Source organism: Triturus cristatus, chromosome 5_2 (assembly GCF_964204655.1).
Source record: "Triturus cristatus chromosome 5_2, aTriCri1.1, whole genome shotgun sequence".
Classification (NCBI taxonomy): Eukaryota; Metazoa; Chordata; class Amphibia; order Caudata; family Salamandridae; genus Triturus; species Triturus cristatus.
In genome coordinates this window covers 392,815,286-392,839,694 of record NC_140588.1, presented here as the reverse complement: position 1 = coordinate 392,839,694, position 24,409 = coordinate 392,815,286, and the positions used below count along the sequence as shown (strand labels likewise).

General features: G+C 41.1%; 1 protein-coding gene across 2 annotated transcripts in view; it reads right to left on the bottom strand.

The window, feature by feature from the left end:
* The window catches only part of TMEM14C (transmembrane protein 14C), a 49,810-nt gene that overhangs the window by 12,872 nt on the left and 12,529 nt on the right, over positions 1-24,409 (bottom strand). For both annotated transcript variants that reach the window (XM_085607267.1, XM_085607266.1), the window contains exons 2-3: positions 20,918-20,994; positions 19,797-19,898 (exon numbers count right to left, since the gene is read on the bottom strand). In XM_085607267.1, the coding sequence (XP_085463393.1) occupies positions 19,797-19,898; positions 20,918-20,993 (178 nt within the window). In that variant the 5' untranslated portion in view covers position 20,994. The remainder of the gene's footprint in view (positions 1-19,796; positions 19,899-20,917; positions 20,995-24,409) is intronic.

Here is a 24,409-nt window from a genome sequence, read left to right as displayed (position 1 = left end):
CAATACATGTCTCCCTTAGCAGCCCACGAATGACACAGACACGATAGGTTCCACCCGACATTTCCATGCCCTCACATGGAATGTCAGAGGAGTTCTGGATAAGATCAAACTAGGTGCAGTGCTAAAACAAGCCAAAAGATTACAGGCGGATATTCTCATTTTAAAGGAGATGCACCTCTTGGGATCCAAGGTCCCATGCTTGGCTAGTTATGGATGCACACAGACATTCCACTCTGGGTTCAGGGGGGGGGGGGGGTACGAGGTACTGGGATCCTCATTCACCGCAGAGCGCACTTCAAGTCCACCAGAGTATAGGTGGATGGCCATGGTAGATATGTGCTAGTGACTGGTACACTTTATGGAGACTATCACACTTGGCAGTGTGTAGGTATCCTCATAAATTGAGACAGATCTTAAATCGACCGCATAATTGGTTTATGGGGAGAATTGGCAGGTAGTCTCTCAGTGAAGGTTGGCGACTGGAACAAACTACATCCTGAGGCTGACAGATGGTGTGCTAAAGATGGTGACATGGGAACTCAGGGGTACAGGTTGGGGTCTCTGCTGTTTGAGCTGGGTTAGACCGATGCCTGGAGGGCATATCATCCAGCCGAAGCTGGATATACATACTATTCGGCAATTCATGGCTCCTTTTCAATGCTAGATTATTTGCTGGTACCCGCCGGATTCATCTGAGGTGGGACATAGTGCCCAGAGGGCTATCCAATCATTTCCCAGTGGTTTTAAAACTTCATGTGGGTCTGGTGTGCCCTCCTTTTCAATGGCGATTATTGCCCTGGCACCTTCGGAACCAGTCATATAAAGCACCTCTAGACCTGTCCATCACAGAATATTTCTCTCTCGATACAGAGATGGCGTCCTCCAAGACAATATTATCGGAAGCCCTGAAACCAACATACTGGGGGTAGATATTAACTTTTACAAGGGTGGGCGTAAGCGCAGATCCTTCACATTCACAAGATGCAAATGCAAACACTATGCCATACCTAACAGCAATACCATCAACTGCCACTAGACAATCTCAAACAAGCGTGGCATGCATCACAGAGCTGCATATATCAATTTGGTGACAAATTGAGTAGGATGAAACATCAGCTTTGCCAGACTGCACCACCAGCCTACCTGGCACCAGTGATACAGGATGCACCAGTTGGGTCCCAAGGAAGTGGCTCAAAGTTTTGCTGCATATTATGGGGAGATGTGCACCCAAAGAGATGCAGGAGACGTAGAACAAATAATCAAATTCATCAAAGCCCTGCCCCCAAGATCTCCAACAACACACCGCCCGTGCACATATGGATGAGCGGATTATTGAAGAGGAGCAGTCTATGGCTCCAGTGGACCGGAGGCCTAGAAAGGCACCAGTGCCCAATGGCTTGCCCAGAGAGTTTCTTAAATAATGTATGCCGCAACTGGGGAAACACTTCTTGGGGCGATTCCCGCAGCGCTTGAGGAATCCCCGCTTCCACCAGATTGGAGGCACTCTGAACTAGTCATTCTGCCAGAAGTACATTTATCATACTGTCCAATCTAACTTCTCAATATAGAGGAGAAACTTTGCTAAAACATTAGCCAACAGGTTAATAAAATAAATATCGAACCAGATTCACCCTGATAAGGCTGGCTTTATGCCCGACCATGCCACTTGCCACAATATCAGTCACGCTTATAACTCCCTGGCCCCGGCGGACTGACTGGGGCAGGCAGCAGCGGTGCTATTATCTGACCTTGATAAAGCCTTTAATTCCATCAGTTGGGAGTATCTCTTTGCTCTTCTTCAGTGCATTAATTTAGAGTGAAGGTTCCTTTCATACATCAGACTATTATACACTGACTTAAGTGCCTCAGTCCAGGTGGCTGGGGCGGTCTTGGATCCTTTTCAGATCAGGCGGGGTACCAGACAGGTGTTCCCATTATCCCCACTGCTGTTTGCCATGGAGCCCTTTGCCACATGAATTAGGATCAACGCTCAAGTGCGAGGATATGGATGGTATGCAGGGTTGTCGGATAGGAGAGCCATGTACACTAATGACGTTTTATTCTCCCTTACGGATCCTGCAACCTCTGGACCTCGCATTTAACAGATTAAGCAGGTTTTTGGTGAGACCTTCGGGCTATATATGAACGCTGGTAAGTCAGTGATATTTCTGATCGGTGAGGTCCCTGGAGACATGGAGTGGGCATCAGGATTAATGCTAGCTCTTCATGGGTTCAAGTATCATGGACCCAAACATAGCCCCACTGCTATTGCGTGTTAAAGAAGAAGTGAAGACTTCATCCCCCCTATCCCCAAATATACCCCTTCCCACCCCCACCACCGTACCGGTTAGGCAGATTGTCCATTTTCTAAATGGTTTAATTTCCCCGTATGGTATACCAACTCCAGAACTACCCCTACACTATCCCTCCATCACAGTTGCGACAGGTCAATGTAGTTCTGAGTCAATTCTTATGAGGTGGTGGCGCGTCCTGTATAGCTCTGCATACTTTTTTCCAGTCCACATACTGTGGGGGTATTGCAGCTGCGCAATCCTGCAATTCGGCCTCTCACTTAAGGATAATGAATGACTGGTGGTACAATGGTCAAAATGATCCAGCATATGCCACAGAGATGGGCAATGGGTGACGCGTCTGTCCTCAATTTTCTCTATAGTGGAAGAGATCTCTTCCCCAGGCAACTAAGGTAGTGATACACATATGGAAACGGTCCCTCCGAAGGATGGGGTGGAGTGGTGGGGGGAGGCTGACGCAAGGGACACAGTAATGGCATGGCATTTTTCTCCGGCAGGTGGCCCAGCTGAGAGGGATTCAAAAGTGAGACACTATAGGCATCACAATGCTAAGGGACATCATGCGTGGCACGATGCTCAAATCGTTTTCAAGAGATGCAAGCTAATTACCAGTTGCACCATAGCCAGTTTTACAAATACCTACAGTTGCAACAAGCCATATTCCCTTATCTGCGAGACCTCCAAGAACTGCCAGAATTTAGCCCACCAGAAGGAAAATTGTTAATAGGAGATTGCGATACGCACAAATTATATCAGTTCCGGATTACGGATAGCTCCACTATGCTGCAAGCCCTTAGGGTGGCCGGGGGGGGGGGGGGGGGGGGGGGGATATAATGGAAACATGAAGATGAATGGACAGAAGCTCTAGAAGTCCCCCCATAGAGCAGCAATCTCTTCCCGGCTCCCTTTGATTAAAATGAAATATCTACACAGTACTTATACTTGGAGCCTCTATGGCACATAGGATTGATTGGATCCCCCATATGTCTTCGTTGCGAGGCAGAAGAAGGTACCTTCCTACATATGGTATGGAGCGGTGTGGCATTAATGCGCCTCCGGCAAGAGGCAAAGTCCTGCCTTTGGGAGGTTCTCGCCTGGGACATTCCACTGGACCCTAATTTGCTACTTCACAACACGGAAGGAATTGGCGGGAACCGCTATAAACAGCATCTGCTATTTTTAGGGCATACGCTGGCGAAAAGGGACATTGTCAGACAGTGAAAAGCAAACACACCACCATTAGTGGAGATATGGAAGAGAGGGATAGACAATTGTGTGGGGCATGAGGTGGCAGTGCTCCAAGCTAGGGGATGCCCACAAAAACCTCAGAAGATATGGCAGTGATGGGAAGATGACAGGGGTATAGTGCTGGCCCCGGTCCATACTATGGAATCTCAACTAGATACCAAAATACAACACTAAGGTCTAACAGCACGGGGGACTGAGATGAGCCTAATGCTGCATCTGAATAGGGGCATTACCGATGACGTGTGTATGGGGGGGGGGGGGGGGGGGGGGGGGGGAGGGGGAGAAATGGTTGCCGGTTGTTGATTGTGCTTGTTCTAGTGGTTTACAGGATTTATTTTAAATTACAATGTCCTACATATGTACGTGGGCCGGCTTGGCATGGATAATTGTTAAAACCCAATACAATTTGTCATGGGAAAACAAATGTGTAGGGACCGAAAAAATAAGTGTGTAGATAATGTTAGACAGCTAAGAATGCAACAAAGCTATCACAGTGAAAAGGTAGATGGCCCTTTTTATGCCTGTAAAAGGGAATTATGTTTGTAAATTCTGCCCATATATGAATAAGTTAATAAATGAATGAAGTGGTTCATGAGTAATAATATAGGTCTAGATGAATGTAAACAGTATATCTAATTTCTCTATTTCTTCGAAAGGATCTCCACGGTTGATGATAAAAGCACCGACAACTCAAGGATTAAAAGGAATCTCCCACAGATTTAAAAAACACTCTTTAAAATCGGATGGGGTTCCAGGACCTAATGGAGTGACAGCTTCTATATTTAAACACAATCCAGATTGATGGGTCACAGAGTTTTACTCCCAATTGACTTACTGTCTTCACCGTAAAAGAATTCCGGCGAGTTGGAAGGGCTCCATACTCTTTGCCATCCACAAAAAACATACCATCTGACTCAAATCATTGAGGAAGTGCTTTGTTAGAGGTGGATGGGAACTGCTATGCAAGTCATGCCTCAAGAGCTAGAGGCGGGTTTAAATGAAAAAAATGCATCACCAAACTGGTTCAGGGCATAACTGTGGCATGGAAGATAATTTCATGTATTTGTCTTTATGTGACCATGAAGCAGTTAATATAAAGGGCTCTTCACTATTTGAAGCCTTTGTAGATTTTAAAACCGCTTTTAATTGTGTACGTTGGCTATGGACCAAATTGTTCAACTGAGGAATTTCATCCACTCTTCTGGGTGTCATCATAGCACTGTACTCTAGGACTTGAGCTAACGTCACACGGGTGCCTCAGTCACAACTTCTGAAAATAAATTACACAAACCAGGAACCAGTTATTGGTTCAGACTAGCACCAGGATATCCTGCTCGGGATGAGTTGTAAGCTTTACAAATACAAACAGAGGTTTGAAGCAGGGTAGCGACTTGGAACTCCTGCTTTTCATGCTCTATGAAGTACACGTTGTTAACTAATAATAAAGCTAACATCCCCGCCAAAATTGGGTGATGACAACTTTGCAGTCCCCCAAACTTGTTAGTACCATTAGGGAGGTCATTGCCCTTCAGAGGCTTATAACAGTGCTAGGTGAATATTACTCATCAACAATCTTGCAATAAAACGATAAAGATTTCATTTTCTGAGAGAAACGCAAGATTACTAGAAAATAAAATACTAGTCTGAGTTCCAGCATATAAATATCCTGGAATCTAGTTTCAGGAAAGAGGACAACCCAGTCGCACTTGTCCTCTTTGAAACCCAAAGTTTCAACCTTGAACACTGCTATTTATTTTTCGTTTTTAAACAGTTCAGTGAACAGCTGTCAGGAGGACCATGCTCAACCCCCTTATTTCGTGCGATTGCTGCTAAATTTATTACCATACTAACCTATGGTGTAGCACTATTTGCCACTAAAATGATGGGATTGGCAAATGCAACACAATCTCTCAAAACAAGGGAGCCTAGGGGGTTAAAGGGTAGGTGGCCCCCCTCTCTAAATCATGAAATACAACAAGACCTACCCCGTACACAAATTTATTTAAACTCTTAAGTAGTGTGCAGGTACTCAATGTCTGTAGTGCCTGCCTCGCTCTCACTCAATGGTGTTCTTACCACATATATATATAAAAAAGAGTTGTTGACCGCTATAACCGAGTGCAGTCACTTGGTGGTGGCGACAACAACGTGGTACTTAGTGTTAAAAAGTTTCCCCATCCTGTAGTGCTGTAAAAACCTGCTAGTGAACAGATCAAAACCAAGGAAGGTTAAAGAGGTAAAGAAGGTGTGATAGGACGTCAGCGCCTCACGGAAGCAGCCCCAACGAGGTATATGTAGACAGGTACTCGCCTACTACCTCCTGTTGTCATCATCGGTCGCTGCCGCCCAAACAGAAACAGTAAAGGTGGAAAGGAAATTTATAATGTGCGTCACTCAAACCCTCGTGATAGTCCTAATGACTAGTGTCTACAGGGCAACCTATGTATTGAGATGGTGTGTACTAATCTACAAAAAGCAGGAAGTATCGACCCAAAATTGGTGAGTTGAGCCTGATCAGGACTCAAGTCACTCGAAAATAAAACCGAACAGCACTACACTGGCTATATGGTACTTTATTCTCAGCTGTGTCGCTGCTCATTTAAAAACCGACATGTTTCGTTGCCTTATTTACTTTACCGGCAACTTCATCAGGGCTGGGGTCGACTGGTTTCTCTGCAACGCTGGTGTAAACCAGCAATAACTTTCGGTCAGCACCCTCAAAATGCTGTTTGGCAGCATACCTGCACCTTCATTGTGTAAGTGTCTGTGGTATTTTGCACCAACCCTTTGGCTGTTTCATTCAGAGCTGCGGAACTTCGTTTCTCATCAGTCTGAGCGTCGGTACTGGACTCACCCTCGAGGGCGAGTCCAGTACCGACGCTCAGACTGATGAGAAACGAAGTTCCGCAGCTCTGAATGAAACAGCCAAAGGGTTGGTGCAAAATACCACAGACACTTACACAATGAAGGTGCAGGTATGCTGCCAAACAGCATTTTGAGGGTGCTGACCGAAAGTTATTGCTGGTTTACACCAGCGTTGCAGAGAAACCAGTCGACCCCAGCCCTGATGAAGTTGCCGGTAAAGTAAATAAGGCAACGAAACATGTCGGTTTTTAAATGAGCAGCGACACAGCTGAGAATAAAGTACCATATAGCCAGTGTAGTGCTGTTCGGTTTTATTTTCGAGTGACTTGAGTCCTGATCAGGCTCAACTCACCAATTTTGGGTCGATACTTCCTGCTTTTTGTAGATTAGTACACACCATCTCAATACATAGGTTGCCCTGTAGACACTAGTCATTAGGACTATCACGAGGGTTTGAGTGACGCACATTATAAATTTCCTTTCCACCTTTACTGTTTCTGTTTGGGCGGCAGCGACCGATGATGACAACAGGAGGTAGTAGGCGAGTACCTGTCTACATATACCTCGTTGGGGCTGCTTCCGTGAGGGGCTGACGTCCTATCACACCTTCTTTACCTCTTTAACCTTCCTTGGTTTTGATCTGTTCACTAGCAGGTTTTTACAGCACTACAGGATGGGGAAACTTTTTAACACTAAGTACCACGTTGTTGTCGCCACCACCAAGTGACTGCACTCGGTTATAGCGGTCAACAACTCTTTTTTATATATATATGTGGTAAGAACACCATTGAGTGAGAGCGAGGCAGGCACTACAGACATTGAGTACCTGCACACTACTTAAGAGTTTAAATAAATTTGTGTACGGGGTAGGTCTTGTTGTATTTCAAATGCAACACAATGCCAGCATTAACAATTACTGTTCAGCCTTTCAAACGGAACACCGTGTTCCATTTGAATTTGCTTTGTAAAGACAAGATTGAGCGCTTAAGGATAAATGTGTTATTATTTATTCCAAGATTACAGCAGCTCCAGCCACTGCATTAAAATCATTAATTTGGAAAGAAATGAATACATTCTCAGCAAGTGGCTCTAACCGGTCAATCACAAGTAACTCTGGCATCTTCAGAGTAGCTGGCAGCTACGAGTTCATTTTTAAATGAGCACAGGGTCACATTTTCTAACTAAAGTTAAGAGAAAGATGTGCTTATTTTTACATGATCATCGTTGGGCTGCAGAAAGCTGGGCCTGATAACGAGCAATGCTCGAGTCAGATTTTTCAACAGAGGTGAAGAACGGAAGCACTGAGGCATTTAACTCTTAAATACCAGTCCTGGTTAACTCAATATTGGAGGGGGAGAACAAAATAATGCTTCTGAATGCTTTTCAAATTAGAGGAAATTTTAATGAAGAATTAATTTAATGATTAAGTTAACTCTTTAATCTAATATTCTCCCATTTCAATGTCTCATTTATAAAACAGTAGGCCTCTTCCCCCCCCCCCCCCAGTGGCCAGTAAACACTGTGCCATATTTATAACTGAAAAATACTAGGGGCGTGGACGGCAGAGCCGATGGCTGCCTGATCGCATCCCTCTGTCTCAAGCGGAAAATGTATGCAATGATTTTGGAGACAACGAGATCGGTGGCATAGCAGTGTACCAGAAATCAATCGGTGATGGTGCGCTCCTTCGGATGGTACCATCATTATTGAACATGGAGTGCTGCCTGGAGCACATCTATCGTCGCTATTTTAGCCAAGTGTGGATCGGCGGCAACACAAAATGGCAGTTTGAGAGCAACAACCTCACGGACTCATTTGAAAGCAACCAAGCCTCTGAAAACCCTTTCGAACACTTGCTTCTCAAAGATTTGCCTGGATACACCTTCCAGTAAGCCATTTATACCGGTACTGCCACATTTTAATACCCTGCGATGCTCTTATCGTAATGAAGCTGGATTCTAAGATGGCGGCTTTAATGCAAAGCGAAGACCGGCGTTCCGAGTACAAAGAAGTTGCAAGGGGAGATTGTGCTTTTGTGCATCCGTTGTTGATGCAGCGCGAGTGGCTCACGAAAAGCGCTTCTTGGAGGGGTGGGGGGGGGGATGAGGGGGGGGGGGGGGTGACTCCGGCTGCCTGATGAATCCTTTCATATATGGTGCCTGACCCCAAGATGGCAGACTCGTGAAGACGTGACAGTAGTCCTGCCCCAGGCGATCCAGAGTGCTGCATTTCTGACGAGGGTGCACTTGTATTGTGACAGCGCTTGAGTCATATGTGGAAAACACCAAGTATGTCCAATTTTGTATCCAAGTTACAACTCCAGGTCGAATTATTATGATGGTGCCGAAGGCTCAGCCCTGAGCATTGTCGAGGATTCATTCTGTTGTCTCTTACAATGGGCAGTGCCGCTTTGAACCTTCGCAATCTCTCCAAATGTGGGGCGCTTTATCATCAGTGACAAGATCACATTGTGGTGCCTTATATATCCTTTTTGAGTTCAGCCTTTGGTAATGTTCTTCCTCATCTATGGATTCACCAGATTACCCCGGTTTATCTCCCAATTGCTTGTGGATCTTCAATATTATCCTGTGGATTTTACAAATGATTCCTGCTGCAAAGTTTCTCTGCTGAATTCTCTTTAACAGCCAGGATTGCTGATCCTAATAGGCTGAATCGTATGAGAGGTTCTGTAGGGGAGCAGTTGGTCTTCCATATACATTGTGATAGGTGTGCAATCACCAAAAAAAAGAGGTCTTCACAGCTGGTCAGCAACCTGTGTTTATTAGCAGGAGCTAAATCGTACGCCCAGAGCTTCTAAATCTTGTTTGCGCACTCCTAGTGCGATTCAATCAAGGTCTCATCACTGTGCAAGCTATTGCTTCAAGACGTGTACTGCCATTACACTAAATTGCCACAATATAGTGTACTGGTATTAATCTACAAGTATGTACTATATCTGGGTTTAATTTCTAGCACTAGCATTAGCACTTCTAACTCAAGGAGGGTTGCTTCCTCTCCGTACAAGATCTTCATAATGGCAGAAAAGGAATCCAATTCAAAAGAAATAAAGGTGTCCGACTCCCCCATCAAGGCCAAAGCAGATATAAATAGTACGATGGATATGATACTAAAAAAGCTAGCCAATGTTCAAGACTCATCTAAATCTACTAAACAAAATGCGGACGCTATGCAGCTCGAACTAACTGCCATCCGAGCGGATATGAACACGATTAATTCTAAAATAGCAATCGCAGAACAACGAATCAGTGATGTTGAGGACGCATCCTTCCAAGCTAACAAAGAAATAATATCTCTTAGAGATATGACTACCATCCTTAAGAGACAATCAGCCGAACTTGAAGATAGAAACAGGAGAGGTAACATTAGAATTTTAAGAGTTTCGGAAGGCTCAGAAGACACCGCAGATTCTTGCATAGCCTTCATGAAAACCTGATTCCTCAGGTTATAGGCATAAAATTCACAAATCGCTTTGAGCTGGACCAGGCACACAGAATTCCGACTTTCAATTCCTCATCGCGTCAAATAACTCGTTATTTGTAAACCGTTGCGATTTCAGCACGTTGAAGCCATTCTTAACTTAACTTGGCCCGTAAAAACCGGCAGATCACTTGGAACGGTCACAAAATAATTTTTACACAGGACTATTCTAAAGCTACAGTTGACACTAGGAAGGGCTTCCTCATGTTACGAGATAAATTGAGAGATACAAATATTCAGTTCTCGTTGGCTGGTCCTGCCAAATTTAGACTCAATGACAATGGCAATCATTGCTATTTTACGGGCCCCAAAGAGTTGTCAAATTTTTTTAGACGGCCCACCCACTCAGGACATGGACTTAACTCATTCCTCTTCCAATAAAAGGAAGTCAAGATAATTGCCCCATATTCCAGTTTCGCCATTTTTGCCTTGTAAGCTGGCTCATATCTTTCATATGTGCTTATACGGTTCATGCTTTCGGATATTTTATCACAGTGTGCAGAGCTGATTAATGTTAAATTTGAGATTTATTCTTTCTCAATGTCATGTGTGTATCAAATTGCTGACTATGCGGTGGTTCACCTTAGATATTATGGAACAGTCTCAAGTTCAATTACGTCCTAGATGGTAATATTAAGGTCAGTTTTTCGAATACAGTCTGGTCTTTAAGTATAGCGATTGAATAAAGATATACATGTGTCAACAATAGGCAATGTGTTTAATGTGTAGGATTTACATTTTTTCCTTGCTTATATTTGTTCTCATATCCTCTATAGGTCAGTATACGTAGGACCTTTGCTAGCATTTATCTATGCTTGGTTAATATCATACGTAGCTTTACCCTGTAATATATTACCCGCTTCTTCACATATTATACTCAGGAAAGTTTCACCATGTTAGGCTAAGAAGTTCTCCGCTGACAGTTGGACGTTCCTGCCGTCGCACCTCCTACATTCGAGGTTTGCAGGGTTGGGTGGGGTGGGTGGGGGGGAGTGGGGTGGAGAGTTGGGGACTTCCAGGGTTTGCGTTGTAAGACTGGATATTTTGGGTGCGATACCTTGGGAATTCTTGGCTGTTTCTTTCTTGTACTTTTATTTTCTTTCTTGCTGTTTTTCATGTCTTCTGTATTCGTATTGATTCTGACATGCTTCGCTTTGAATGAACAAGAGTTCCTTTGTTCTGTCTATTTTATAACTGAGATCAGCGTTATCATAATGTTTGTACTCAAATTACGTAATTCTAATGCATATGTCTATTTTGGAATGACTTACCTGATATGCTGTTATCTAACACCTTACGCATCACCTTAATTTTGTACATTCTGGGGCAGATTCCGATCCTGCATTTTTTTTCCCCGTCCGACTCGTATCGGTAAATTTTTCCATACAAATCGTACAGGTCGTCAGATTTGTACGGATCGGCCCGATCCTTACAAATCGGATCGGGAAAAGTTGTACCAGACGGACCCGGACACTTTTCCGTACAAATTGTAAAAATGCAGTCCAACCTTACTAGTACGATCCGGACCAGCTTTCAGATTTACGATTGGTACGGAAAACGTCCCGTCCACGGGGAATGCCATTACCCGCTACGAAGCTAACTTTGTACGACTCGTGTCCCGGGAAAAGTTGTTCCCGGGGTGCGAGTCGTACAGGGGTACGAGTCGTACAGGGGTACGAGTCGTACAGGCATACACCCCCGTGCGGTGTATGTACGGTGCATCCCCCAACATCGCGTACCCCCAACATCGCGTACCCCCAACATCGCGTATATGTACGGTGCGTACATACGCGATGTTGGGGTACGCACCGTTCATACACAATGCACTGGGGTGTATGCCTGTACGACTCGTACCCCTGGGGACTCTGCTTTTACAGCTGTTTTTGGCTCCCGTAAGAAAAGAGCCGTATGGAGTGCCGTAGGGACGAATCGTACTTGCTGGGCTGGAAACCGCTGCTTAAATACATAAAGACGTCGCGTGCAAGCTGTTCCGGATCAGAATCGTTGGGTTATTTTAGCTGTATGGTCCTTTGTACGATTTGAATGGAAAGTGGCTTTCTGTACGAATCATACTTCCTAGGTTGTAAGAAAAGTTTACCGGGTACGAGTTGTACGGGAAAAACGCTCCATGCAACGATTTGTACAGCCTTTTTCCAGGATTGGAATCGGCCCCTCTATCTTCACTTACATAAGTGATGGCTTAGACTAAGACATACACTTTTGCAGAAGATATTAACGTGGTTTCTTTAAATGTCAAGAGGCTTAACCATCCGATTAAACGCCGGATAATTTTTGATTTAGCAAAAACTAAAGGGTATATTATATTATTACAGGAAACAAAGTTATCTGAAAAAGATACTACATTTATTAAGCATAATTGGATATCACAACTTTCATGGTCACCGGCGGATCATAAAAAGAGGGGAGTGATCACCCTAATTGCAAGGAAAGGCAACTTTTCCCTAGTATCACAATCACAGGACGATGAAGGTAGATTATTGATCAATAATTTGAAGAAAGGGGAAGATTCCATTCATGTCGTAAATATTTACGGCCCTAACACATATGATCCAAAATTTTGGGAGGGCATTTCATCTACTATAGAGAATCTCCCCCAATATGATCTCATCATAGTTGGTGGTGACTTCAACATTCCACTGGATCCGTTGATTGATCGTCAATCTACATGTAAATATCATGTTACGAAATCACACGGCATAGTCCAAAACATATATACTAAATTTAATCTTAAAGACACTTGGCGCCTTCAACATCCAGACTCGAGGGATTACACCTTCTACTTTGCCCCACATAATTCCTATACTAGAATAGATTACATATTAATATCCAGTTCATTTACTCATCTAATTGATCACTCTGATATAAATCGCCCAAGCTAGTGTCTGATCACTCATGCATCAGTGTTAAATTGGGGGGCTGTCATAATAAACCTTCACCCAAAAAATTGTGTTTTAATAACTACGTCCTATCTGACCCCGAAAACAAAAAGAAAATTGAGGAGGCCATTATTGAATATCTTAAGCATAATGATATCCCAGAGACTAACGTAAACACCCTTTAGGACGCACTGAAAGCAACAATCAGGGGGGTCATCATTGAAATTAAAACAAAAAATAAAATCAATAAAAATCTTAACTCTGAATTAGTTAAGTTGGAACGTGAAATTAAAAGCCAGGAGTCATTACATGCCAACTCATTAAACTTTAATATTCTAAGCCTTTTAACGAAACAGAAATATGAATAGAATAAAATTGAGTAAACGTGCGGGTGTATGGGTGAACAAATTGAAAGCCCTCAAAGTTTGTGACAACAAAGCCGGTAAAATGTTGGCATCTTATCTCAAACAAACAGAACCAAAATGTAATCGCATCAATTAAAGATGCTAATAATCGAACAAATACTAAACAAAAGGATTTACTAAACTCCTTCAAAACCTTCTATGAGGTCTTATATAAAAATGATCAAGAATTAAAGTTAGACGAGTGTAACCAATATTTGAATACGTTGAACTTGTCCCAATTGACTGAAACAGATAAATTAACTTTAGAGAAAACTATCCGTGCATTAGAAGTGTTGAACTCTATTAAATCCCTGAAAGGCAACAAGGCTCCAGGCCCTGACGGATTTACTGCCACTTTCTATAAAACACTTACAGATTTATTGCAACCAACTATGTTAAAAGTATTTGATAATATAGGTCAGACAATTAACTCTATGAAAGAAGACAACATAATAGTTATGACTAAAGAAGGGAAGGACTCCCTATTACCTAAAAATTATAGACCAATTTATCTTATTAATGTGGATTGTAAAACGCATGCAAAGTTTTTGCCACAAGACTTAACACAGTCCTCCCAGATTTGATAATTAATTCTCAGGTTGGCTCTCTTAAAAACCGTATGTCCAATGATAACACTTGCTTGTTATGCCAGGTTTTGGAACAAGCAGCGATTACACAAAATCCTACAATAGCAATTTCTCTGGACGCTGAAAAGGCGTTTGACAGAGTTTCATGGTCATTTTTAAACAATGCATGTATTTATTTAACTTAGGGGAATCCTCCATAAATATGGTCATGGCCTTATTCTTATTGCCCTCGGCACATATTGCGATTAACGGCTCTCTCTCTGAGCCTTTTCTCCTACAACAAGGCACAAGACAAGGTTGTCCTCTTTCACCATCTCTTTTCCTTCTGGCATTAGAACCCTTAATCCAAGACATCAAGATGAATACAGCTATAAAGGGAGTAGGGTTTAATAACACTCAGGTTAAATTAGCTGCTTACGCGGATGATATATTGATTGTAGCTGAAGATCCGGGTCCTTCAATTGAAGCTTTGATGATGACAATAGCGGACTACTCCATACACTCAGGATATAAACATATAAACTCAATAGAGAAAAGTCGGAGGTGAAACCTCTGAATGTGCATTGTTCCAAAGAAACTTTAGGAAATTCAGGCCTGGTTTGGCAACCGGGACACATAAAATACCTAGGTGTCGAATTTGGTAGTGATTTACATGATACACTCCATCACAAAGAAAAAATAACAGAGGAAAAGGTAACGAAGCTTCTTAACTCATGTCTCCAAAATTCAATACATGGTGGGGGAAAATAGAAACCATCAAAATGATGATTACACCCAAGATTAATTATCTTCTCTCTATGCTCCCATTTATCCCGACAGAAAATTATCATAAGCTGGACATCCTTCTCTCAAACTTTTTATGGCAAGGCAAGAAGGCTTGAATTGGAATAAAAAAATTAAGGCTAGAGAAATATTTGGGTGGAGTTAACTTAGCCGATTTTAAATTATATCAAACAGCATTTTTGGCCAAACAGAGCTCTTATTAGATCTCGCCTCCTAACAATTACACCCCGGTGTGGTTGAAAAAGCTATTCTTGAGAACCTTAACCCCCCTTGCCCTACTTACCTCTAATCAAACTTTTTTACCTTGGTCTAAATCCATGTTTAAAAATATGAAAAAGGCACTACTAAAGGTAGACAAGAAATTAGATTCAAGCATTAAGGGATCCAAGATGGAATCTATATGGTTTAATCGTAATATTCTATAAAAAGGGAAAAGTTTAAATTTTGACACTTGGATCAACAAGGGTATATTCTTCCCACACCAGCTAGAACATTCATCATATCCCATTATGTTTGCAGAGCTTCAATCCAGATACAAATTAGACAACATTGAATTTTATAAAAAAAATTTAAAGTTAGAGCGGCAATATCTAAAGCCAAATTACATAATTCTTCCCCATCTTTACCACTTTTTGTGTCACAGATTAATAAGCTAGGTCATCAAGTATCACACATTTACAAACTTCTTCGCCCTAAAACCTCGAATCTCAACAAAAACCTTGTAGCCTTTTGGGAGAGACCTTCTTCTAACCCACTACCAGAATCTATTTGGCCTCAACTTTGGGGTTCTACAACCCATAATAAAATGTCACCTGTTTTGTCCAAAACTAAACTTTGGTTGTTATACAAAGTATTTTGGACGCCTGCTCGGCTGCATTCATAACATCTTTGCGATAACCCTATTTGCTGGAATTGTAAGGAAGAAACTGGCGATCTAGACCATCTTATTTTACATTGTAAGGCTGTGTCGACTTTTTGGGACAACGTTTTTGATTTTCCCTCAAACTTATTTAAATGCAAGTTAAAAAGAAAATGTTCCACTTTAACAACTGGTTTTCTAATGATTGATGCTTGTAATGATGCAGATAAAGCCCTATTAGACCTTTTACTCACATCACCAATACAAATAGTACTAAATAATTGCAAAGATACACATAAGACCGCATATAAAGGGTGGATGAACTGGATAATTCATCTCAGGGGTGCAGATAATATTGTTTACAGAATTCTCCGTGGAAACCTTCGACCAGATCTATGTGGAATATTTTAGATATATACCTTACCACACATAAACCACTGATCATTTCATAGGTAATGTCTCTAAAAGATTATTTTTCTTAAAATGCATAAATTGTTGGACCAACGCAAGTATTAATTTCATTAAATGTTATTGCAGAACTCTTTTTTCTGATATATGTATTTAGACATAATATTCAGTTAAATCAGTAGGTCTTTACATTGTTTTATGTAGATTCTTTTGTCTTCCTTTTTTATTAGTTGCTTTTCTATCAGATTAGTTACTTATTTATCTCTTGTCTTCTATCTTTTGTTTTCTCTTCCTATTTTCTTACTTTTATCTTCTTATGGTTTTCATATATTTGTCATAACCATCTATAAGTATACAATACTCTATGTACAATGCGCTTGTACTTACATCTTTAGCTTATATATGGAGTGGAATATTATTCTTGTGTTTATGTTGCTGTGACTTCTGCTCTGCCCATATGCAGCTTTAAGTAAAGATTGCAGTTTTGTATACCTATCGGAATGTGCTATATTTTGTTTTATTATAAAAATCTAATTAAAACTTTTTTTTAAATAAAAAAATAACTGAAAAATACAATATATATTTTTTTTTAACATGGGAGAAGATTTAAAGTCAAGAAAAATATTTTTATGAAACATTAAGTCTTATTGTTTTTCTACAGTTTCAAAAAGCCAATTGCGTCTTATTTTATTAACATGTTTCTTCACTTTAAATTCCTCCATTTGAAACAAATGGCTGTCTTATGTAATATATATATAATGTTTTGCATTTACACACAGCAGGCCTCTTGCTCCCAGTGGCGGGTAAACACAATGTCTTTTTTAGACCTCAAAAATACAGCCATTTCTTTAAGTGAGAGAAATGTAAACTGCAGAAAAATTTTCAATATTATGGAACATTTTTGCAGAACATTTTTCTGCACTTTACGGGCCAGATGTAAGACCAATTTTAGCATGAGCAAACGGGTTAGCGACACGTTTGCGCATGCTAAAATTGGAAAGGCCATGTACTAACACAATTTTGCAATTTAAGGACATTCCCTTCCGAATAGCGACTCTGTAACCCATGTACGAATGTTCTACGACCGCAATTGCGGTTGCAAAACTCGCAAATTACCACCCTCTTCAAGAGGGAGGTAATAGATCGCAAATGGGAGGGGGTCCCCAGGGGACCCCTTCCCATTTGTGGCAGGCTCACAAGATATTTTTTTAAGGGCAGGCAGTGGTCCCAGGGACCACTACCTGCCCTTAAAAAATGAAACAAATACGTTTCATTTCCTTTTTTGTTTTTAAATGCATCCCTTTTTCTTTGAAGGGAAACTGGCTGCATTCTAAAACTGCAGTATTTACAAGCAGTTCCAGACATGGTGGTCTGCTGAGCCCAGCAGGCCACCATATCTGGGAGGGCCTGCCATTCCCAATGGGCTCACAATTTGCAAAAGGCTCATTAATATTCATGAGCCTCTCGCAATTAGCGACCCCATTGGGAATCGCAAACAGTGTTAAACGCACTGTTATACATGCAAAATAGTGTCTCGCAAATTGCAAATCGCAAAAGACTCGCAATTTGCGAGGCGCTATTTTGCACGTCGTACATCTGGCCCTAAATTTCTCCCACTTAGAAAATGGCTTTATTGTCAGTTATAAATGTAACGGCACCACATCTCTGAAAGGTATGTCCTTTGCGGCAAGTACATACAACACAGTCTCTCATTCACCCATACACATTTATTCCATCCATAAGCACACGTTCATACATCCTCAAAGACCAAGCTCTCACTGACACACAACAGCCCTGTCGTAGTGCCCCTAATCCAAAAGAATTTTGTTCAAAACCAGAGTAGCTGGCTCTATGGACAATAGGCTTAAAGTCAATGAAGTTGGGTGTGGAGGGTGTCTGGTAACAATGAGCGAGTTGTTTTGCCTTCAGTAGCTCACAATGATTTTCACTGATCAGAAGTAGCTCTCAGTACAGAAAAGGTTGGAGACCCCTGCTCCAAACCCTGACTGGCTTCTTTAAAACTTTACTTTATCTGAACTTATCCGATGCCTGGCGTAATAAATTACCATCTCTTTACTAGCAAAGATCTCTTAAAAGATTTTGAAAACTTAAAGAAATATGCTTGGGTTACAACCTCCTCTTTTACAACTGGGCATCCACCGGAATATTTGAACACTCACGCTTCTATGGTCTGAAGAGAAAACTAATTCACTTTGGTTCAGTTTATTTTTGCTGGAAGTAGTATGTGGTAGCTGGAAATATGTAGCAATAAAAGATGTGGATTGTGACTGGAATCATTGTTGCTCATTATCTGTTTATGTCCAGCCATTCTACAGCTAAGAAGAAAACATGCGACAGTGAAGCAAAGTGAAACCAGCATCCCAGTAGTAAATTGCACCTGCCAAGTACTTTAAAAATAATAATTCAATTAATAAAAAAAAAAAAATAAGTCATGGGAAGGAGCAGGAGCAACAGAGGAAGAATAAATTTTAAAAGACGAAATACAGAAAAACTTGGAAAGAGTGGTGAGGGAGGCAACTAACGAGCAGGTGGTACAAGAGAGCAAAACAGTGTGCAGTGTGGGGATCTGACATGGGAAGAACACAAGGGTGTAAACAATAAAATACATGCATTCCTATGGAGCGCTGATAGAAAAAGTAAAAAGAAGATTCCTGAATGAAAGCAGTCAGAGAATACAAGTCATGAAAAGGATAATGAAGCTATGCTCCAGGGGCAGGACAAACAAGAACAGAAAGGAAAGTCATGAATAAAAAAACAAGCAAATGAGAAGGACAAAAAAACAACCCATGGTGAGAAAAGGGCTAACCCAAAGCCCAATATAAATACTGGGATTATCCGCAATAGGCCATAGCTAAAAGTGTGTTAAGCAAGACCTAAAAAGTAGTATATGCCTGTTCCTTTGTGTATTTTATCATGAAGTGTTGGGGGCTGGTTGCACCTTACATCACTTCCTTTGCAATCAATCAGCAATAAATCATAGCATTTATAAAGCGCACTACATACCCGTGAGGGTCTCAAGGCGCTGGAGGGGGTGGGGAGAACGCTGCTACTGCTCAAAGAGCCAGTTCTTGAGGAGTCTCCTGAAGGTTAGGAGGTCTTCGGTCTGCCGCAGGCGGATGGGGAGAGTGTTCCATGTCTTGGCGGCAAGGTGGGAGAATGATCTGCCGCCAGCGGTCACTTCGGTTGCGGGGGGGCGAGGGCGCAGAGCGTAGCTGGTGGGTGGTGGTGTAGAGGCTGAGTCGGCTGTTGAGGTAAGCTGGTCCAGTGTTGTGGAGTGCCTTGTGTGCGTGGGTGAGGAGCTTGAAGGTTATCCTCTTGTTGATGGGGAGCCAGTGCATGTCTCTCAGGTGGATGCATACCCCTGTAACCTGGCTAAACAGATTGACTTTTTACCATCTTTCAAATAAATATTTCTGTTGTATATCTGCACTATAGAAGCTTCTGCTGGATCGAGTGTGCCCGTTATACTGTATTTGATCATAATGTTTGTTTGCTTAGATGTTTGATCCCGCATTCCAAAACAGGCTTTTTTGTGTGAATTTACTTTTCCCAACCCTTTAAAAACACGAAAAAGGGAAAAAAAATAGAAAACAAAAAGTGCAGCTTTTGGCAGGCGGGTTAAGGGTCATGACCGAAGATTCCCCAGCCACTTTAGAAGACTTTCTTTCATGATCCAGGCGAAAATCCTGAAATACGGCGCTTCCAGTTCAGTAGATGTTTCACACCAGGTAAAAAGCCAATGCCTCAAGATATTTAAGAAAGCAATAATGAATTTCACAACTGCGGAGTACCATCACAAGAACTCAGTGGCATAAGTGCACGTCGCTCAAGAGAGGAACGCTGTTCTTCCCTCGGAAAGTATCATAGACGCAGAAATAGTACTAGATTATCTCACTTCAGTAGAGTACACTTACTCAGAGAAAGCCACACGTTCTTGGGATCCTGCGACAACTGATAAGCACCGAGACCAGCTAAGCTCCCAAAGAGAAGGCCAGCAGCCAACGAGGGCACGCTACCTGGAAGAAATAAAAGTACAAGTCAGAAACATAAAATGAATTCCTATATCTGTAAATAGTCAAAAACACCAAGAGGGAAAAACAGGACCACCGATACGAATATTCTAATGCAGAGTTTCACAGCTACGAGATTAACATGCAATTTGTATTAAATAAACAACTTTAATAGTAGCAGGTTCTTAGTATCTTTATAGCTATGTGGCTTAGATTGTTTGGTCAAACTTGAAGCAAACTTCTATTGTATGTACCCTACGGATACGGAAGCAGGCAGGATCAGTGTGAGCTGTGAGAGTGGATTAACTTTGTAATTTGTAAAGTAAACCTAGACACACATTGCCATCTACACCTTCAATGTGGAAAACACAGTCCACACAGAGTGAAAATACATTTGCATCTAGTCTACAAAAGGTTACAACAGTGTATGGCAGTGATCCATTTTCCACAAAAACCTTTGCAACTACTGGTGTGCATCTCTTTAACAGCACCTCGAGACTGGGTAAACACCAGAATGATGGACATCCCCTGAAAAGCTACCACTCCCACCCCTTCCTACCCCACTCACTCATCTGTCCACAACTCTGCCACAGCCCTTGCTATCCAGTCCTCCTGTATGTCCCACTCGAGCTCTCTCTAAATCCATGTAAGTGATGATGCATTCCTGACCCATTTACATTCTTCCCCTCTGACTGAACTGCCTACTGTAAATACCCATTATGTATGGTGCTCCCTGGCTTGTACAAAGATCACAAACGTCCAGTGCATCAAAGAGTTTAAATAAATGCACTTCGATATTTTTATAAGAATGGAGTTTAGTGAGCGTTCTCAATAGTATTTTGAATACTGAAAAGAACCCCCGTGAGGTCCTACGATGCATAGTTTCATACAGAGATAGGAATCTTCAATGCTAACTTAAAACCAGCTTGTGCATCCCAACCTCAAATGCATGACTCCAGTACCTAACATGCAACTCGCAGCTATTTGGCACAATCGATGGAAATTAACGTCAAACAGTTACTTACCTGCTTTTGCATAACCAACTACTCCCCCGGAAGCCACCAATGCTGCATAACCAAATCCAATCCAATCAAGACCCATCCTAGAAATAGAAAAAAATACCAGTTTTATTATTCATATATTCTGGGCTTTCAAGAATTACTGCAAGTAGAGTGACATTTAGGATTTGACAATTTCCCACATGTAGGGCATAATTTGTGGGAACAAGTTGCTTCTTAATTGACTGTTGAGATGCATTTCATGACAACTTAAAATGCAGCCCGAATATGTTTTTTGTAGGTTTTAGTTTCAATTAGGATTGCTGTGCAAAACTTCAAGTTCCTCTTCAACACAGCGCCACGCAGCCCAGTGGCCATGCCCCACCACTACAGAGATCCAAATAATATTGGGGTATTGTTCTTAAGAATTAAAAGACGATTTCTTCCTGTAAGCAGAAGCTGTATATTTAGGCAACAACCGTATGGTATGGCGCCTCAAAGCCAGGCACCACAGTTTCAATTGGAAAGGCCAGTTCCAAGATAAACAAGCATGGAATCCCATGATTCAGAGATACTACTACAAACTAAACAGTCCTTCATGAAATTAACACACTTGAAATTATAAAATATTCAATTTTTATTCATAGTTTATCTTATGTGGATATCCTGTAAAGCTGAAATAAATAAAGTCCTCAGGGAGCTACTTTAGCTACCACTGATGTAGAGCATTCTGCAGGGTGAACAAATGTCGAATGGCTTTAAAATGTAACATAACTATACTACATTATTAATCACACTCTAAACAAAATAATCAAATCATTTTAAGTGCAACATCAATAGTTCATTGGTTATGACATCAGTAGGTCAGCAATGGATAAAAATATAAGCTCCGACAGAGTGAGCACTATTTCTCTCCGGAGGGGAATAGGGATGCAATTTAGCGCACTACTGCTACACTTGCATATGCTGGATTGACAGTGGCTAGTCTGGAATATTGGTGTAACTTCCCTGTGGTTGCATGTTGTTTTTGCCAAGCAAATCACTACAATGTTGCTGCAGCCAAGACCTGGCTAAAGTTGAGACTTCAGATTTTCATCGCGAAGACCTGTTACTTCCCAAGGATCTGTACTGAGGGACGGTTTGAATACAGATACCTATTCAGACAAGTCGTGTTGTTGATGAACACAAATTTAGAACCGTTCAGATAAATGTTCAAGAAATAGTTCAAAGACTTAGGGTGGTTAATTTGTACTAAGGGTTTTCCTGCGACAGAACAGGAAGGGCTTCTTAGGCTGGACTATTTGCACTGTCTATAGCTATATCAAGGTTATGCACAAGTTATTGGGCATTTAATAAAAGCATATGAATTAAACAGTTAACAGAATATTAACATTGTTGATTATTTTGCCGTTCTACTGAAGTCATGTATCTTCTATAAGAGATCTAGTGATGAAGCTTGAGGTAGTTATCAATCTATAGGAGCAGCACCAGTATTTATGTTACTCATTCTTTATATGTTTAGTTTTCAGGAATTAACAGTCTCCCATCCAAGTTCACGGTTTGTTACACAGTTATATGGTATATTCATTCACCATTACCATTACATGTTATCCATAATGCCATGTTGCTTAAGATATCTCTTTGATTTGTAGATGTGCACTATACACCAAAGACAACACTGACAACAGAAGGGATGAGTTAGAGTGGTGGAGACTGGTGTCTCTGTTTTATTTTGTATCCCATTTCCCTTTCACGATTCTACCAGTGGCCCTCATATTACTGTGTATGTGGTCACTGGTGTGGTGAGAAACAAAGTTGATTGACTTAATGAATTCCATCTGGATAACGTGAGGGCTGCTACGTGGAGGAGTCGAAGCCTTGGATTTGATGAGAATATTTACAACATTCAAGCCAAAGTATGGCATTGAAACGAGGCATGGCTTGATTATCAAGAATACTGAAGAGGGATTAGAAGAGAATTTCACTTTCAATCATTTGGAACAGTTCGGACCCTCTATTGATCATTTGTACATCTGATTGGAGTTTTAAAACAAGGAAATGAATTGATATATTCCTATTATAGGAATTTCCCTCAGATAGACATAAAGGCCCCATTGGCTGAACGTAGTGGTGGACGCCATTTTAGAGCTATTGGCGAATGAACTTTTGGAAAACATCTCCTCCCTTATGATCTTGTCCCTTGACTGCTATGTTACGGATGGAATTGAACTCTGTATAGGTCCTGATGAAGGTGGTCGAATCATCTTCTCACACCACCGAAACGCGCGTCGACCGCTTACTGAGCTGTTTTGCTCTGTAATAGTACATCTGATTGGTTGTAGAAGGGTTATTTGTCACACATTATCTTTTCCGATGAACAGATGTTGATTGTATGAATTTTTGTGAGAGTATGGATGCTTTGAATGAATGTGGTATGTTTGTATTTATTTGAGTCATTTATAGGGACATTTTTCTATTTTGTACGTAATTGTGGATATGGAAAAATATTTTTTTGTAAATAACCATGTTTCTTTTTTGTATTGTGTATAAATTGTGATCATTTAGTTTGGTTAAAAAAAAAAAGCAAAAACAAGTAAAAAAAAGATATATACATTTAAGACAAAATTATAAATGTCATGAAAATAATTCATGTTTCTTGTCACTATTGTGAATTAATAGACGAGTTAAATTGGCAATTATTACATTTTTCTGAAAGTGATATGGCTATGAGGGAATATATTTATTTGATTGCTCCAATAGGGTTCAGAGCACAAGGTTACTGCATTGTGACAACATTTCTCTGGTATGTCATGTAGCACTCCTGCCACGATCTGTCCGAGCATGAAAATTGAGTTATTGAAGGGGAGGGTAGTATCTTGCCGCTAGTTCAACGAGAGAGATGTCAGAGCCGAACTGCCTAAAGTAAAAAATTGGGGTTTGGCTCCCACATGTGAATAGGTTCCACTGCACTAAAATGCAATCAAAACTCTGCTTCAAGATAAAAATCAGATAAATATATTCTAATGCTAAATTGGTGTGGTTATAAATCCAGTTATTTAGGATACTGTCCAAATTATCTAGCAGAGTAGCATTCAACATAGAAACAATCTTAGTGAGTCCTAGACCAAAATAAAGTGTAAAAAGATTACAGAATTGTTCATATAAATTGATACAAAAAATGCATTGCTTGCCATGAAGGCTCAGATGCATAACACAATCATAAAATCATAATAAAACCCCTATTTAGGAGGTTAGATCTCTCCAGATTCTGTGTGTCAAACTCATTGAGAGCACTGACAGCATCCTAAGTGAGGAAAAGAAAGTCTCAAAAAAATTGGACAGCCTGGGATGGGGGAGGGTGGGGATTGAATATGAATAGTCACCACTGAACCTTCAAAAATTGTAAGTTTTATATACAATCTAAGCATAACAATTAGCAAAACTGCAGATTCAGCATGGTATGATCATGGTTACATTGCATTGGCAAATCAAAAACAATTTTGTATTAATAAAATTGCT